This window comes from Heteronotia binoei, chromosome 18, assembly GCF_032191835.1.
Source record: "Heteronotia binoei isolate CCM8104 ecotype False Entrance Well chromosome 18, APGP_CSIRO_Hbin_v1, whole genome shotgun sequence".
Classification (NCBI taxonomy): Eukaryota; Metazoa; Chordata; class Lepidosauria; order Squamata; family Gekkonidae; genus Heteronotia; species Heteronotia binoei.
In genome coordinates, this window is record NC_083240.1 from 5,430,066 (window position 1) to 5,448,394 (window position 18,329).

The 18,329-nt window shown below is 46.9% G+C and overlaps 1 protein-coding gene across 1 annotated transcript; it reads right to left on the bottom strand.

The window, feature by feature from the left end:
• Positions 1-9,949: 9,949 nt before the first annotated feature.
• Positions 9,950-14,865, bottom strand: CORT (cortistatin). The gene is made up of 2 exons (XM_060258936.1): positions 14,649-14,865; positions 9,950-10,338 (listed from the first exon to the last, which is right to left on the bottom strand). The coding sequence occupies exons 1-2, from the start codon at positions 14,772-14,774 to the stop codon at positions 10,123-10,125; spliced, it is 342 nt and encodes a 113-aa protein (XP_060114919.1). The 5' UTR covers positions 14,775-14,865; the 3' UTR covers positions 9,950-10,122.
• Positions 14,866-18,329: the final 3,464 nt, after the last annotated feature.

Genomic DNA, 18,329 nt, shown 5'->3' on the forward strand with positions numbered 1-18,329 from the left:
TCGTGTGCTCTAAGCAGATGAAAAGCTTACGTTCTGAATAAAACTAAGTTGGTCTTAAAGGTGCAATTGACTCCTATTTTGTTCTTTTAAATGAGGGACCACCTTCGCCCGCTAAGCTGTCACTCTCCTAGAACACAACGTACCTTGTTCTTGCCTCCCTTCACGTTTCCACAGACTGGGTGGGGTCTTACTTCAAAAGCAGCCGTGCAAAGTAGTTCTCTGCTGCCGCCTCTGCTTTGGATGTCTCTGCGGGAGTCTATCGACATTTTAGGAGCTCACCCTATAGGCTTGCATGCGAGTTTCAGCTGGATGCAGAATTGTGGGACAATCGCTGCTCTTGCCGCCAAAAAGAATACTGTGGATTAGATTAAGTTTGTTAAAAATCCTATTTTTACATATGCATTACTAGTATTAAAGCTTTTGTACCATTTGAAGAATAATTGCAGATTTATACCCTGCCCTTCTCCCTGAATCAGAGACTCAGAGCGGCTTACAATCTATGTCTTCTCCTCCCACAACAGACACCCTGTGAGGTGGGTGGGGCTGAGAGGGCTCTCACAGCAGCTGCCCTTTCAAGGACAACGTCTGCCAGAGCTATGGCTGACCCAAGGCCATTCCAGCAGAGGCAAGTGGAGGAGTGTGGAATCAAACCCGGTTCTCCCAGATAAGAGCCCGCACACTTAACCACTACACCAAACTGGCTCTCAGAGACTCAGAACGGCTTATAATCTCCTATATCTTCTCCCTCCACAACAGACACTCTGTGAGGTGGGTGGGGCTGAGAGGGCGCTCACAGCAGCTGCCCTTTCAAGGACAACCTCTGCCAGAGCTATGGCTAACCCAAGGCCATTCCAGCAGGTGCAAGTGGAGGAGGGGGGAATCAAACCCGGTTCTCCCAGATAAGAGTCCGCACACTTAACCACTACAGCAAACTGGCTCTCTTTGGTTAACTGCTGCATGATCTTCTCATCATTTGAAGTTATTTTTTTCATCTGCACTCTTAATCTGGATGGGTCAGGCTAGCTTGATCTTCTCAGATCTTGGAAGCGAAGCAGGATCTGCCCTGGTTGGTATTTAGAGGGGAGACCATGAAGGAAGTCCAGGGTTGCTCTGCAGCGGAAGGCAAGTCTAACCTCTGTTAGACTCTTTGAAAACTCTATAGCAGGGATGTCAAACTCATTTGTTATGAGGGCCAGACACATCTGACATAAATGAGACCTTGTTAGGCCGGGCCATGTCAGACCGGGCCGTGTGTTCCTAGGTAGCAGATATAAAAACTTTATAAAGGACACAGACAAACACAAAGATTTTTTTTTTAACTTAAACTAAAACATACTTAAAACATTGGCACTTGTTGGTCTTAAAGGTGCTTTCTCTCCCATGGGATCCAGGGAACTGGGCAAAGGAAGCTCTGGCTCTTTCCTTCCTTCCCCAGGGGACCAGGATGGGGAGGAGCCTCAGCCAATAACAGGAAGAGAGGCTTGGCTCAGTAGCTCTGCTGTGTGATTGAGGGAGCCTGGCAAAGAAAGCTCTGCCTCTCCCCCTTCCTCTCCAAGGGAAGAGCCTCAACCAATATAGAAAATAGGTTTTGCTCCTTAGCTCCTGTGCGATTGAGCAAGCCTTGCAAAGCAAGCTGTGATGCAGAACGGAACGAGAAAAGGAGAAGGAAGCAGATGACATCCAGTTGCTCGGGGACCTGATAGGAGCCCTCCAGGGGCCTGATTCGGCCTGCTGGCTGCATGTTTGATACCCCTGCTTACGGAGTCACCAACTTGTTGACACATTACACACACACACTTCCTCTGCCTTAACTGAGTTTACCCCTATGGAGACTTCACCAAGGAGGGGGAAATGCCTCTCAGGATATATTCCACCTGCTGTGTGGGAACAGCTCTAACCAGTGAGCTAGCAATACTCCAGATGAAACCTATAAATAATGATCTTAACTCACACCATGTTTTCTTCTTTAACATTCTGTAATGGTCTCTTCTTGAAGGCAAAGAACACCCATCCCTGAAGCAGGCCAGATGTTTCACTTAGGAAATACAGGGTTCCTAGCTACATTGGCATTGTCTTTTCTTCCATGGAGCTCAAAAGGGCATGCATAAGATTCCTGGGTAGGTTCCCATTTGGGCACCAGCCAGCACTGGCCCTAGGCAGACTGTCAGCCTGCCACCCCCCTCCACAGTGCCCCCCGCCTCTCCCCCTGTGGTTCCTCCCCCACTAGAGGAGAGAGCAGCAGTGGCACCCTTTCAGAACGCAGTTCCTTCACACTGCTGCTGGCCTGCCCCAGCGTTCACAAACAGTGAATGCCATTCTGTATTTCCCGCCGATCAGCTGATTGGCAGGGGGCGCCTTTAGATCATCCGGGAGCAGTGCTCCACTGCCCTTCCGGGCTTTGAAATAGACCTGGGGTGAGGAAGGGAGGGAGGATGAGGCTGAGGAGCAGGCAAACTAGGCATTTGCCTGTTGGGGGGGAGGCCGAATTAAGCACCCCTGCCCTGCCAGCGCCCTAGGCAAATGCCGAGTTCGCCTAGTGGGCGAGCCAGACCTGGCACTAGCCATATCAGACCTACTTGATTTAACAGAGTTGCTGCTTCACGTGCCTGGAGACTGCCCTGGGAAGGTCACAATGAAGGGCATCTTCCTAGTGCGAGTATCCTGCCTGTCTCCGTCAGTCCAGGGGCTCTCACGTTTGGGCACAGCTGAAAGCCTTGCCTCTAGGCAAGTAACATTCCTGATAGCTGTTCTCACATTGCCGTATTGAACACCGAAGTGGCTCACATACACATACTAAGAGCAATCTCAGCATGAGAGCAAGGGGGCCACCCGCAGGCCTTGCAGAGTTAGAAAAAAATATGACTTTTTCTGTTCATAAGAACGTAAGAGAAGCCATGTTGGATCAGGCCAGTGGCGCCTCCAGTAAAACACTCTGTGTCACAGAAGAACATCAGAGAAGCCATGTTGGATCAGGCCAGTGGCGCCTCCAGTAAAACACTCTGTGTCACAGAAGAACATCAGAGAAGCCATGTTGGATCAGGCCAGTGGCCCATCCAGTCCAACACCCTGTGTCACAGAAGAACATAAGAGAAGCCCTGTTGGATCAGGCCAGTGGCCCCTCCAGTCCAACACTCTGTGTCACATAAGAACATAAGAGAAGCCATGTTGGATCAGGCCAGTGGCCCCTCCAGTCCAACACTCTGTGTCACACTTAAGAACATAAGAGAAGCCCTGTTGGATCAGGCCAGTGGCCCATCCAGTCCAACACTCTGTGTCACACTTAAGAACATAAGAGAAGCCATGTTGGATCAGGCCAGTGGCGCCTCCAGTAAAACACTCTGTGTCACAGAAGAACATCAGAGAAGCCATGTTGGATCAGGCCAGTGGCCCATCCAGTCCAACACCCTGTGTCACAGAAGAACATAAGAGAAGCCCTGTTGGATCAGGCCAGTGGCCCCTCCAGTCCAACACTCTGTGTCACATAAGAACATAAGAGAAGCCATGTTGGATCAGGCCAGTGGCCCCTCCAGTCCAACACTCTGTGTCACATAAGAACATAAGAGAAGCCCTGTTGGATCAGGCCAGTGGCCCATCCAGTCCAACACTCTGTGTCACATAAGAACATAAGAGAAGCCATGTTGGATCAGGCCAGTGGCCCCTCCAGTCCAACACTCTGTGTCACACTTAAGAACATAAGAGAAGCCCTGTTGGATCAGGCCAGTGGCCCATCCAGTCCAACACTCTGTGTCACACTTAAGAACATAAGAGAAGCCATGTTGGATCAGGCCAGTGGCCCATCCAGTCCAACACCCTGTGTCACAGAAGAACATAAGAGAAGCCCTGTTGGATCAGGCCAGTGGCCCCTCCAGTCCAACACTCTGTGTCACATAAGAACATAAGAGAAGCCATGTTGGATAAGGCCAGTGGCCCCTCCAGTCCAGTACTCTGTGTCACATAAGAACATCAGAGAAGCCATGTTGGATCAGGCCAGTGGCCCATCCAGTCCAACACTCTGTGTCACAGAAGAACATAAGAGAAGCCCTGTTGGATCAGGCCAGTGGCCCCTCCAGTCCAACCCTCTGTGTCACATAAGAACATAAGAGAAGCCATGTTGGATCAGGCTAATGGCCCCTCCAGTCCAACACTCTGTGTCACATAAGAACATAAGAGAAGCCATGTTGGATCAGGCCAGTGGCCCCTCCAGTCCAGTACTCTGTGTCACATAAGAACGTAAGAGAAGCCATGTTGGATCAGGCCAGTGGCGCCTCCAGTAAAACACTCTGTGTCACAGAAGAACATAAGAGAAGCCCTGTTGGATCAGGCCAGTGGCCCCTCCAGTCCAACACTCTGTGTCACATAAGAACATAAGAGAAGCCATGTTGGATAAGGCCAGTGGCCCCTCCAGTCCAGTACTCTGTGTCACATAAGAACATCAGAGAAGCCATGTTGGATCAGGCCAGTGGCCCATCCAGTCCAACACTCTGTGTCACAGAAGAACATAAGAGAAGCCCTGTTGGATCAGGCCAGTGGCCCCTCCAGTCCAACCCTCTGTGTCACATAAGAACATAAGAGAAGCCATGTTGGATCAGGCTAATGGCCCCTCCAGTCCAACACTCTGTGTCACATAAGAACATAAGAGAAGCCATGTTGGATCAGGCCAGTGGCCCATCCAGTAAAACACTCTGTGTCACATAGGAACATAAGAGAAGCCCTGTTGGATCAGGCCAGTGGCCCATCCAGTAAAACACTCTGTGTCACATAGGAACATCAGAGAAGCCATGTTGGATCAGGCCAGTGGCCCATCCAGTAAAACACTCTGTGTCACATAGGAACATCAGAGAAGCCATGTTGGATCAGGCCAATGGCCCATCCAGTCCAACACTCTGTGTCACAGAAGAACATAAGAGAAGCCCTGTTGGATCAGGCCAATGGCCCACCCAGTCCAACACTCTGTGTCACAGAAGAACATCAGAGAAGCCATGTTGGATCAGGCCAGTGGCTGATCCAGTCCAACACTCTGTCACAGAAGAACATAAGAGAAGCCATGTTGGATCAGGCCAATGGCGCCTCCAGTAAAACACTCTGTGTCACAGAAGAACATCACAGAAGCCATGTTGGATCAGGCCAGTGGCCGATCCAGTCCAACACTCTGTGTCACAGAAGAACATAAGAGGAGCCATGTTGGATCAGGCCAATGGCGCCTCCAGTAAAACACTCTGTGTCACAGAAGAACATCAGAGAAGCCCTGTTGGATCAGGCCAATGGCCCATCCAGTCCAACACTCTGTGTCACAGAAGAACATAAGAGAAGCCATGTTGGATCAGGCCAGTGGCCCATCCAGTCCAACACTCTGTGTCACAGAAGAACATAAGAGAAGCCATGTTGGATCAGGCCAGTGGCCCATCCAGTCCAACACTCTGTGTCACAGAAGAACATAAGAGGAGCCCTGTTGGATCAGGACAGTGGCCCATCCAGTCCAACACTCTGTGTCACAGAAGAACATAAGAGGAGCCCTGTTGGATCAGGCCAATGGCCCCTCCAGTCCAACACTCTGTGTCACATAGTGGCCAACAAACCAGCCGCCATCAGGAGGTCCATCAGTGGGGCCAGGACACTAGAAGCCCTCCCACTGTGCCCCCCCAGCACCAAGAATACAGAGCATCCCTGCCACAGACAGAGAGTTCCAATACGCTATGACTAATAGCCACTGATGGACCTCTGCTCTATAAGAAGCATATGAAACAGAAGCACAGAATGACAAGTGTAAATTGTTAGATTTTTGGACAGAGTAATGAAGGGTGCAGAAGAAAAGAATTAGCCCATTCAAGAGAACTTATAGAAGACTTTTGAGTGGTATTTAGCTAATGTTTTTGATACATGTCGTACATTGTTATTGGTTGGGTTTCGGTGTTTCAAGATTATGGATGTTTTAAAATTAATGTGAGTTGCTCGGAGTTCTCTTTTAAGAGGACATTATCCTATAAATGCATAAATTTATGTGTATTAATAACTAGGGTTTTATCTGTTTTAAATATGGATCCCTTTATATGTGTAATTTTGATGGATCTACTATTGGAAGCCGCCCTGAGCCACTTGTGGGAAGGGCGGGATATAAATCTTAAATAAATAAATAAATAAAAATAAATAAATAAATATAGAATCCTGAAGGGGGTGATTTTGGGGACTGAGAAAGGATTTCCAAATGCCGCCTCCAATCCCACAACTCCATGCAAACGAATAACTGTTTCCTTCAGCAGGGCACACAAGTTTTGTTAGCAATAACCTGACATGGAGCAGAACAAACAGTATTAAGTAGCTTTCATGTGTGCTTAAAAGAAAACGCCTTTTAAAAGTTTGCTTGGTTATCGATAGCAACCTCAGATACAACCAATGCTATTCATTGCACTCTATAACACAAACACACGCACACAAAAGGTTTCTGAGTTCCCCCAGTAGAACAAAACCAACCAGATAAGAGCTGAGACTAGAAAGCCAAGCCAAATGTACTTAGGTCAAGGTTAAAAAGGGCCTTAAAGGAGGCAATCTAGAGGCCTGTAGAAAGAGGAGTTGAGTTGGGGCGGGGTGGGGTGGGGGGAGAAGACCATAATTTATACCCCACCCTTCTCTCTGAATCGGAGTCTCAGAGCAGCTTACAATCTCTATCTTCTTCCCCCATAACAGACACCCTGTGAGGTGGATGGGGCTGAGAGAGCTCTCCCAGAAGCTGCCCCTTCAAGGACAACTCTGCAAGAGCTATGGCTGACCCAAGGCCATTCCAGCAGCTGCAAGTGGAGGAGTGAGGAACCAAACCTGGTTCTCCCAGATAAGAGTCCGCACACTTAACCACTACACCAAACTGATAAAGGATAAGGACAGAGCGAGAGAGAGGCACAGGCATTGATATGACTGACGGAGTGTTTTTTGTGCATTTCCCATTTGTAGCTGGTTTTCCAAAATGATTCAGACTCCCTTGCTCTGGCCCTGAACTGGGACAAGACAGAGGCTTGTCCCAATCTATGCAAGAGCTCTGGCTGACCCAAGGCCATTCCAGCAGCTGCAAGTGAAGGAGGAGGGAATTCAACCCAGTTCTCCCTGATAAGAGTGCATACTTAAGCACTACACTAAACTGGAGAGAGGGGAGACAATACCAGTAGCAGGACGATTCTGATATCATCTCATACATACAGAAAAACAGGTCTGGGCAGAGTTCCCAATACACTCAGCAACCCTTTGAAAAGGGATTGTACCAAAAGAAGCATTGGATGAAACACTGTTAAGGAATGCACTCCATAACCCTTCTTCATGTTCTCTCTGCTTAAGAATACAGCATAAAAGGTTTGGTTATGCACAGCAGTGTTTTATTTCAGCATGTCAAGATGGCTGTACACGGGGACAAGCTCAGCGCTGGCAAACAGCAGGGGGAAAACACAAGTGAGTTGGGACGTCCCTTTTGTTGGCTTAGCCTGCGAGGCACGGCTGAAGTCTTTCTACGTCTGCTGTTGGGCCCTTTACCACCCACCCCCGCCCCGTGCCTTGACAGTCTCCCATACAAAGTCTGATGGCTCATTTGAGGCTGCATCACTTGGCAGAGAACACTTTACCCTAGGGGTGTCACACGCGTTTGTTATGAGGGCTGGATCTGACCTTAATGAGACCTTGTTGGGTTGGGCCGGGCTATGTGGGGTTGGGCCGAGCCAAGTCATGTTGGGCTGGGCCATGTGCGTACCCATTAAAGATTAGGTTTTGTTGTTGTTCAGTTGCACAGTCAAGTCTGACTCTCCATAGCTGTCCTCCCAAGGAGCAAACGTCTTTTAATTTCACGGCTACAGTCACGATCTGCAGTAATCTTGGATCCCAGAAATGTGAAGTCTGTCACTACTTCCATGTCTTCCCCTTCTATTTGCCAAGGTGTGATGGGGCCAGATGCCATGATCTTAGTTTTTTTGATGTTGATTAGGTAGCAAAGATATAAAGACACAAAGACGACTAAAGTTTTTTTAAAAAATTTTTTAACACAAAACATTAAAACATGAGCGCTTGTTGGTCTTAAAGATGCTTTCTTTGCATTTCTCCCATGGGATCCAGAGAACTGGGCAAAGGAAACTCTGGCTCTTTCCCTCCCACCCCAGGGACCAGAAGAGGAAGGAGCCTCAACCAACAGAGAAAATCAAGATTTTGCTCTGTAGCTCTGCTGTGCGATTGAGCAAACCTTGCAAAGCAAGCTGAGATGCAGAAGGAAGAAGAGACAGGGAGAAGGAAGCAGACAAGCCAGTTGCTCGAGGACCTCATAGCAGCCCTCCGGGAGCTTGATTCAGCCCCCAGGCTGCATGTTCGACACCCCAGCTTTAACCTGCCAAGCAACAATCTAATTTGCTCCCCTCCCTACGATGCTGTAACTGCATCAAAAGCTACAGCCTTCTACACAGCCGTCCCTCTAAGATTTGAGTCCAGAAGCACCTTAGAGACCAAGAACAGTATCAGAGTAACAGAAAGCATCCTCTAAGAGAATTCTGTTGCTTTCAAGCGTGGGGTGTGTGTGTGTGTGTGTCTTTGCACACAGAAACAAAGCTCGGGCTCTTAGGTATGCAATGCCAGGAAACAGAGTTGCCAGCCTCCAGACAGTGGCTGGAGATTCCCCAGAATTACAACTGGGCTTCAGAAGAAAGAGATCAGTTCCCTTGGAGGAAATAGCTGCTTTGAAGGGTGGGTTCTATGGCCTTATGCCCTGTTGACATTGCTCCACCTCCGCCCCCCCCCCCCCCCCCCAAAATCTCCACATATTTCCCAACCCAGAACTGGCAAACCTATTAGGAAACAAAATCTACAAGGCTGTTTAATTCATTAAACCTGTTTAATTTGCAGTTTGGTCCCTCACACCTCTTTTTAAAGGTACAAAGCAGTCTGGAGACCAAGTCTTATGAAGAAAGGTTGAAGGAGCTGGGCATGTTTAGCTTGGAGAGGAGGTGGCTGAGAGATGATATGATCACCATCTTCCAGTACTTGAAGGGCTGTCATATAGAGGAGGGTGTGGAATTGTTTTCTGTGGTCCCAGAAGGTAGGACCAGAACCAGTGGGTTGAAATTAAATCAAAAGAGTTTCCGGCTCAACATTAGGAAGAACTTCCTGACCATTAGAGCGGTTCCTCAGTGGAACAGGCTTCCGCAGGAGATGGTGGGCTCTCCTTCCTTGGAGGTTTTTAAACAGAGGCTAGATGACCATGTGACAGCAATGAGGATCCTGTGAAGTTAGGGGGAGATATTTGTGAGTTTCCTGCAGGGTGCAGGGGGTTGGACTAGATGACCCTGGAGGTCACTTCCAACTCTATGATTCCATGATTCTACATTCAGTCATGGTAGGCTGGAGTTTTAACTGAAAGCTGCCTAAACTGGGACAGCTTAAATCATACTGGACCGGAATGGGAAGGTGACAAAGGAGAAGGAAAGCAGACCAAACAAGTTGTGTTTGTGCCCATCGCAAACAGAGGATTGTTGTGACAACGGAACACAACCAGTCTTGAATCCAGGCGCTTTCACACGCGCTGAATAATGCACTTTCGATCCACTTTGCAACTGAATTTTACTATGTGCGGTGGCAAAATCCACTAGTAAACGATCACTAAAGTGCACGAAGAGTCAGTTGAAAGTGCATTTTCCAGCATGCGTGAAAGTGCCTGAGAGAGGAAAGTGAGTGGTCCAGTCCCAGCGATGGGATTGCTTTACTCTTTTTGACTGGATCCTTTTTCCACATCATCCTGTTTGCACAAATGCTTGATATTGTGACGTCAAACGCCAGTCCCCCGATTGGCCTTCCTTTGTCATGACTTGCCCACCACCCTTTCTTCTGTTTGCACCTATGTGCACACCTGCCGTTGGAGGATAACCACGCACCTCACCAAGTGGACTGTGGTTCACAAAAGCTTCTGCCGCAATAAAAATGTGTTTAGTCTTCGGGTGCCACAAGACGCTTTGTTTCCCTGGGACTAATCATTGACAAAAGGGAAGGGGTGGGTGGGGGAATGTAATTACATAACAGCGTTAGCTCCCAAAAGAGAGCTGTCACTGATCGTACTCATCTCGAGAGAGTCCAGCGGTGCTAAGTAAGCTTTCCGGGGACAGAGTCCTGTTAGCAGGAGGAGAAAGTCTTCCAGAAGAAGTTCTTGCAAGGTGACTTCTCTCGAGCTGGGGGCTGAGGGAGGGTCGCTCGCTCTTGCCGGGGACGGAGCTCCATTTTCTCCTGCCTTGACAGGGGTGCCTCGTTCACATATGACGCCCAGTTGGCCAGCCCAGAGAGGAAAGCTAGCACCTCGCTCCTCTTCATGTCTGCCGGCACCTGGAAATACTTCCAAAGTAAGCAGAGGCAAGTTAGATATTGCTAGAGAAAGCCAGGCCCTTGGTAACATAAGAGAAGCCATGTTGGATCAGACCAATGGCCCATCCAGTCCAACACTCTGTGTCTCACAGTGGCCAAAAAAACCAGGTGCCATCAGGAGGTCCATCAGTGGGGTCAGGAGACTAGAAGCCCTCCCACTGTTGCCCCCCCCCCAAGCACCAAGGATACAGAGCATCACTGTCCCAGGCGGAGAGTTCCAACAATATGCTGTGGCTAATAGCCACTGATGGACCTCTGCTCCAGATGTTGATCCAATCCCCTCCTGAAGCTGGCAAACAGTTGGGGCACAAGGTACCATACTTGCTCAGATGCCCGAGTAAGTTTTTTTTTTCCAAGTAAGACATAAAAAAGAGAGGATATCTTACATTCACGTACATTACAGCCAGTAATATACAACTTCCCTGAAAACCAGTTCTAACAAGGCACCAAAGAAGCAAACAAGCTGAAATGCAAATCTGGCTTGGGACTTTTGTGTGATCTTGTTTCCCCTCTTGGGTCTAGTTTTCACTGAGCGGGTCACTCTGAACCATTAAAAGCTACAGATGAAGAGTGGTATGATTGGATGCTTTCACATTTGGAAGATCCCTGAACACAGAAAGCTAGTATGTCAAGAACACCACAGTCAAATCCTTCTACCAGATACTTTCCTACATACCAGGGGTGGCCTAACTTGCTTAATGTAAGAACCATATAGAATAAACATCAGATGTTTGAGAGCCACAAGATGTGAACGACAGATGTTTGAGAGCTGCAAGACAAGGAGGAAGGAAGGAAAATAGAGGGAGAGGTGGAAAGAAAGCAACTTTAAGTGCATTCTACAAGCCACCAGCTGGCTTGGCTTGGAGAAGTGATTTAAAGAGGATAATGCCTTCTCCAAGCCATCCAATGGGGTGGTGGGGACTTTGCCACACAATGTGTAAAAGAGCAAGTTTAGCCACCCCTGCTAAATACAGTGGATTTGTTTTTTTAAAAAATGTGTGAGTATTCAGCTATGTCAGCCCACATCACCTCATGGATGCCTTATTTAGCTCTCACTTAGAGGCAGGAATAGGGTGTCAATCTCCTGGTGGCACCTGGAGAGCTCCCACTATTACATTTGATCTCCAGACTGCAGAAACCAGTTCCCCTGGAGAAAACGGCTGCTTTGGAGGGTGGACTCTTTGCCATTACACACAGCTGAGGTCTTCCTCTTCCCAGACCCTGCCCTCCCCAGGTTTCCAACCCCAAAATCTCCAGGCATTCCCAACTCAGGGCAGGAAACAAATACTGTTGAGCTGCTTCACTGACAGGGACCCAACCAGGTGTGACTTCCCATCTTCCACCTCCAGCACCCTGGTAGAAAGTGGAAGAAGGGTGCTGGAGGTGGGTATGTTTTGAGACATGAGAAAGGGAGAGGGGTTGGCTCATCTTGTTTGTGCCATTCTTAAGTCAGCTTGCAAGCAAAGTTTCTTTGCCGCTTTGTGGACTCTCTTTAAAGAATTCTACTCTAAATCTTTCAATCAAAGTGCCACTATTAAAAAATATGACATAGATGATGGGCTAATAAACTATCAGGTTTCCAAGCTGTAGATTATCTAATAATTTGGATGAAAAGTATTATTTTAATGGTGAATTTTATGCCCTGGTTCTTGGCTCTTTTTCAAGAGAGAGTACAGTAAATCAAGCACTCAAGAGTTGAAAAGTCTTAAGAGGACCTTTTTAATGACCTTTAAAAAAAAAAGCCCATAGCAGTGTTCAATTATATTGATAAATGAGGAGCTTCGGTGTATTATCTTTGCAAGCTGAAAGCTATACGGTGGAGATCTGAGGGCAGATTCATCCATATTTCAAAGCTAGCTCAACCAACAAAGTATGCATTCATTCCTGAAGCCAAGATACAGTCAAATTCCTATTTTCTGCACTTGAGTTCAGCTCATCATCATCATCATTATTATTACTTTCCATTTATATCCCGCCCTCTCCGCGGGATCATCTACCTAACAGCAGAGGCGGCTTATGCCTCTATTAAAACAGCAAAACCAAACAACTGACGAGGTAAAGGTTTCTATAATTTATTTTGGGGTTCTACATTACCTACACGGGGTGAGAAGATTGGCTTTATTCCCTGCCCTTTACTACCTGAAGGAGCCTCAGAGTGGCTTACAATCTTCTTTCACTTCCCCTCCCTACAACAGACACCCTGTGTTGTAGGTGGGGCTGAGAGAGTTCTCAAGAGAATTGCTCTTGAGAGAACAGCTCTGAGAGAATTGAGGTCACCCAGCTGGCTGCATGTGAAGGAGTGGGGAAATCAAACCTGGATAAGAGTCCCCACACTTAACCACTACACCAAACTGGCTCTCAAAGGGTTTCTGCATTTTGCTTAGGACTGCATTTGACTAATTTAGTTTTTATTTATTGGCAGTCCTCATTAGAGATTTCAAATTGTGTTCTTTTATGTGTGTGTGTTTAATAACTGTTGTTTAAATAAAAATATGTCACCTTAAAGTTCTGCAGTGTAGAAAAGTGGCTAGCAAATGTTTGAAATAAATAAATAAAATATCAGGGAGACTGTGTGAAATAACAATGAGCAAAAGAAACCCCCAACACCAACAGTATACTTCAGGAGGCACAGAATATCGGAAGAAGTTGAGTCTGCTAAAAGGAAAAAACAAAAAGATTAGGAGATTAGTTTGCTCCCCAGGAGTTTATATAATCCCGGAAGCCAAAAGCTTCCAAAACCACTTAGCGCACCTCCTTGATTCATCATGAGACCCCAGCATGTAACCCAATAAAAAAAAACCAAATGCTTAAATTTCCATTAAAATAATACAATATGTATTATGTATATAACAATATCAACATGCATGCCGTTTAACAGAATATGAGATGGCGGGTGCCGAGGAGCCCGAGGAGTTTAAAATCTAAAATCTCTCTAAAGTGAAAGAATGAAAATAGAAATACATGGGGTAACAAAACATGCATTCAGACTAATTGCACATTATAAGGCTTAATTTCAGCATGGAAGGGAATCTAGCAGGGCAATTCAGTTACCCCAGTCTAAGCCCTCTGATTCCAATGATCTTAGACCAAGCTAACTCTGCACTATATGAGAACTGCACTATATGAATTCTACATACAATCATTTTTGTGCCATTTTAAGTATGCCAGGCTATATTTTGAGTCGCTACAGCCTCACAGGGGACCAACGGGGGCCAGTGCTGGGAGACACACAGTCCCATCCTAACCTCTTTTATTCTGATGTATATGCAATGGTCTTCCAAGTAAATATGCTTACACTGGCAGCCAAAGCCTGCGGTCCACTTGGATTAACACTAAATGTGCAATGCTACACAGGTTTACTCGGAAGGAAGCACCAAGCAGGGGTCCCTGGGGGAGGTAGCTGTGAATTTCCTGCATTGCGCAGGGGACTGGACTAGATGACCCTTGAGGCCCCGTTCAATTCCATGTTTCTATTAAGCACTGCTGGAGAAAATGGGACTGACGTCTGTGCAGACACTGATAGAAATCAGGCTATAAGTGTAAGCCACCACTGGCTCAACTTGCAGCTTGCCATGATAGAGAAGGAAGTACGAACTGTAAACCCACCAAGCACAAGCTTAAGAATTTCAACAATCTTTTATAGCTGCTTGATTCAAATTTAAATTGATTGCATACAGCTTACACCACAGTACCGATACCCCTTTTTGAGAAACCAAAGGAAGTCTGAGAACTTGCATTTTTTTTTAATATAATGGACACTAGAAGCAAAGTCCACCTTGAGTAGGTTCCTGTTCGTTTTTCACATCCTCAGATGAAACGTCACCTTCACCAATTAGAAAAAGAAATCGGTTTCCACTTCCCTTAGACCAGGGCTGGCCAAACTGTGGCTCTGGAGCCACATGTGGCTCTTTCACACATGTTGTGTGGCTACCAAAGCCCCCACCACCCCACTGCCCAGCTTGGAGAAGACATCTCTCTTTAAATCACTTCTCCAAGCAAAGCCAGCCTGTGGCTTGGAGAATGCACTTAAAGTTAAAATTGCTTTCCTTCCACCCTGCTCTCAAACATCTGATGATCTTGTCTTGTGGCTCTCACATTAAGCAATTTTGGCCGCCCCTGCCTTAGATAATCTAGCATTTACAGCTTGCTAAAGAGAATACTCAGTGATCAAAATGACTCGCTAAAGAGAACGCTCAGTGATCAAAATCATGCTTGAAATCTCGATTGTGTTCACCATGCCTGCAATACAGCAATGGTAGTTTCTTCTGTTCTCTGCTTACCTTGCGGTCTTTCCACACGAGCCCTTCCGAGATAGGAGACGTTGCAGCCGCAGCCCCCATGGGCCAGGAGAACGAGATGAGCACCAAGAGGAAGAGGAAGAGCGGGGGGCGAGCGAGGGATGCCATTGGGCTCTCTTCTGCTGCCAGAGACACCTGCTTGGCAAGTTATATTTCGTATTTTGGGGGGGAGGGGGGCATACACTTCCCAACTCAATAAGTTGGGTTTTTTTAGTAAAGCCACCGTCAATACCCCTCCTCTGCCTCTAACTCTTCCCCCACCCCAGCTCAAGCAATGACGCACAAAACAGAGAGCAATTACGTCCCCAAATTGTGCATCTTGTGTGGTTTTAACCCTTAATTAGAGCCTCTGGGTGCTGTTGCCATTAAAGTACATTTACTGTTAATTTAAGCTGTGTTTGCATTTTTATTTGCTAAAAAAAACCCACCACCGACAGAAACCTCATTTCCTCACCATTATTCCCATAATGATTAGGGCTGCTTTGAGCACAAAATAGGGTGATTTAGCAACAAATGATTCACAATGGTGGATTTTATGGATGAGTTTAAGGCAGGGAGGGAAGACTGCCTACTGCAAAGAAGACAGAAAGTTGCATAACAGCCTCAAGATATAACCAAAATGAGCTTTTTATGACAGCAACAAAGTTTAGGAATTCTCCATAACATCTCCAGTCTTAACAGCATAGCAAAGGAATAGCTATTCAGCTACAAACATTCCCCAGACAGGAGAACTAAGTTCAAGTTACCAGGCTACAAGCAAAAGGTGTTTAGGCTGGATCCCAAGTTCCAAATAAAAGCAAAATTCAGGCAATGTGTCCCCTTGAGAAACACTATTTGGTGGGAGAAGGCAGGAGTCAAGATTGTTCAATCCTTCATCTCCATATAGGATCCTTGGAGAGGGATGCTGGGACTAAGATTCGTGCCGAAAGGATGAGCAAAGAACCAATTCCTCTACAAACTTCCTTGAAAGTTATTGACAGGCTATTACTGAAAGGGCAAAACTGGTTCTTTCCCTCTTCTGGTATTAACGGGTTTGCCATTCAGATATGCCCCTTCCTAATTATGGGGGGGGGGGGGGGGTGCGACAAAGCAACTGGCCACCCTGATGCAGGGCCAGTTTGGCGTAGTGGTTAAGTGCACGGACTCTTATCTGGGAGAACCGGGTTTGATTCCCCACACCTCCACTTGCACCTGCTGGAATGGCCTTGGGGCAGCCATAGCTCTGGCAGAGGTCCTTGAAGGGGCAGCTTCTGAGAGAGCTCATTCAGCCCCACGCACCTCACAGGGTGTCTGTTGTGGGGGAGGAAGATAAAGGAGGTTGTGAGCCGCTCTGAGACTGAGATTCGGAGTGCAGGGCAGGTTATAAATCCAATATCTTCTTCTTTTCAGTCTTCCATCAGATCCAGGTTATTATAAAGTCCAAAATCTCATGACACAGCTTTGATTCAGGCCCTGCTCTGTTCTACTGCCTCTTTCTAGCTGGCCTTTTTCTTCCATTGCTTCCGTTTTCTTCAGTCACATCCAAAAGCCCAAGCTAAAAACAGTCTCCTTCCTTTATCCTTACATCACCATCTGTTTCTCCATCCTGCTCTTCCTCCAGGCCTTCCTCATCAAGGCTCCCTGTATCTCGCCACTTCCGACTTCAGTCCCCCTTCCTACTTTAACTCTTTGGAAGCTGATCAGCTATCTGACACACCTTGACTTTGATTTCACACTCCCTCTTCTGGGACTTGTGCCAAGTTGTGCAGAGGACCCTCCTTTTCTCTCACCCTCTTAGCACCCACTTTATGGACAATGCCCCTCTAGAAAAGCACATCACATAGGGATCAAAAAACCACCCGTGAATTCAGCTCAGTGAGCAAGAAGGCTTTAGGCTAGTTCAGGGGTGGCCAAACTTGCTTAATGTAAGAGCCACACAGAATAAAAATCAGATATCTGAGAGCCGCAAGACATGTATGTCAGATGCCTGGAGCTGGAAAGAAGGAAGGAAAGCAAATTGATTGGGGGGGAGAGGTGGAAAGAAAGTAACTTTAACTTTAAATGCATTCTTCAAGCCACCAACTAGCTTGCCTTGGAGAAGTGCTTTAAGAGAGACTTCAAATGCCTTCTCCAAGCTGGCAGACGGGGCAACGGGGGTTTCAAGAGCCACACCACATGTGTGAAAAAGCCACAGTTGGGCCACCCCTGAACGGCATCTTCTCCTGGCTGGTACATGGCAAACTGCTTTGAAACTGAAGGGAAGGTCATAAGCAGTTTGTGCAGTGGGGTGAGTGAATCCACTGCCAATGGAGGTAACATCAAAAATTCCACTGGGTGAGTGGAAATGGAAGCCTAACCACCATTTCGGATTTCAGTCACCTTCACCTGCAAAATCCTTCCCTCGTGCTGCTGGTTAAATGGTCTTCGGTCCATCTTTGCCAATCCATTATCCTCCTTTCCTTTATGTTCTGTCTGATTTAAGTTAGACAGTTTGGAGATCATGAGACCCAGACCTTGCATGCACCCAGTGGCATACAGCAAGCTAAGTAACATGTAAAGTAACATGTAAATTGTTGGGGTTTTGGTAACTCATAGCGCACAGGATTCACACTTTCAAAATATTATCATTTATTAAATTTATAATCTGCAAAAGAGACATGTCCCAAAGAGAGTAAGATGGGTTGGTTCTCTGTCTCCTAACTAAGTTTCATCATACTAGCATTATTAGCCACCTGGAAAAAGGACTTAGTTTTGCTGAACTGGCTGCCTTCCACAACAAAATCTTAAGAACATAAGAGAAGCCATGTTGGATCAGGCCAATGACCCATCCAGTCCAACACTCTGTTGTCACACACTGGTCAAAAAAACCAAGTGCCAACAGGAAGTCCACCAGTGGGGCCAGGACACTAGAAGCCCTCCCACTGTGGCCCCACAAGCACCAAGAATACAGAGCATCACTGCCCCAGACATAAGAGAAGCCATGTTGGATCAGTCCAATGGCCCATCCAGTCCAACACTCTGGGTCACATAAGAACATAAGAGAAGCCGTGTTGGATCAGGCCAATGGCCCATCCAATCCAACACTCTGAGTCACATAAGAACATAAGAGAAGCCACGTTGGATCAGGCCAGTGGCCCATCCAGTCCAATACTCTGTGTCACACAGTGGCCAAAAAAACCCAAGTGCCAACAGGAAGTCCACCAGTGGGGCTAGGACACTAGAAGCCCTCCTCCTGTGGCAGTGAATTCCACGTGTTAATCACCCTTTGGGTGAAGAAGTACTTCCTTTTATCAGTTCTAACCCAACTGCTCGGCAATTTCATTGAATGTCCACCCGTTCTCATATTGTGAGAAAGGGAGAAAAGTACTTCTTTCTCTACCTTCTCTATCACATGCATAATCTTGTAAACCTCTACCATGTCACCCCTCAGCTGACGTTTCTCCAAGCTAAAGAGCCCGAAGTGTTTTAACCCTTCTTCAAAGGGAAAGTGCTCCATCCCTTTAATCAACCCTTTTCTGGACTTTTCCCAATGCTATAATATCTTTTTTTGAAGTGCTAACTAACATTACCTAGCTCTTACTTCCACTGACTTCTTGTGTTTTTTTTTAAGATACAGCTACTGTTTCAGTACTGCTGCCATCATAGGTAGTCTTTTAGAGCTGTTTGTTTTGTCTCCATCATGTT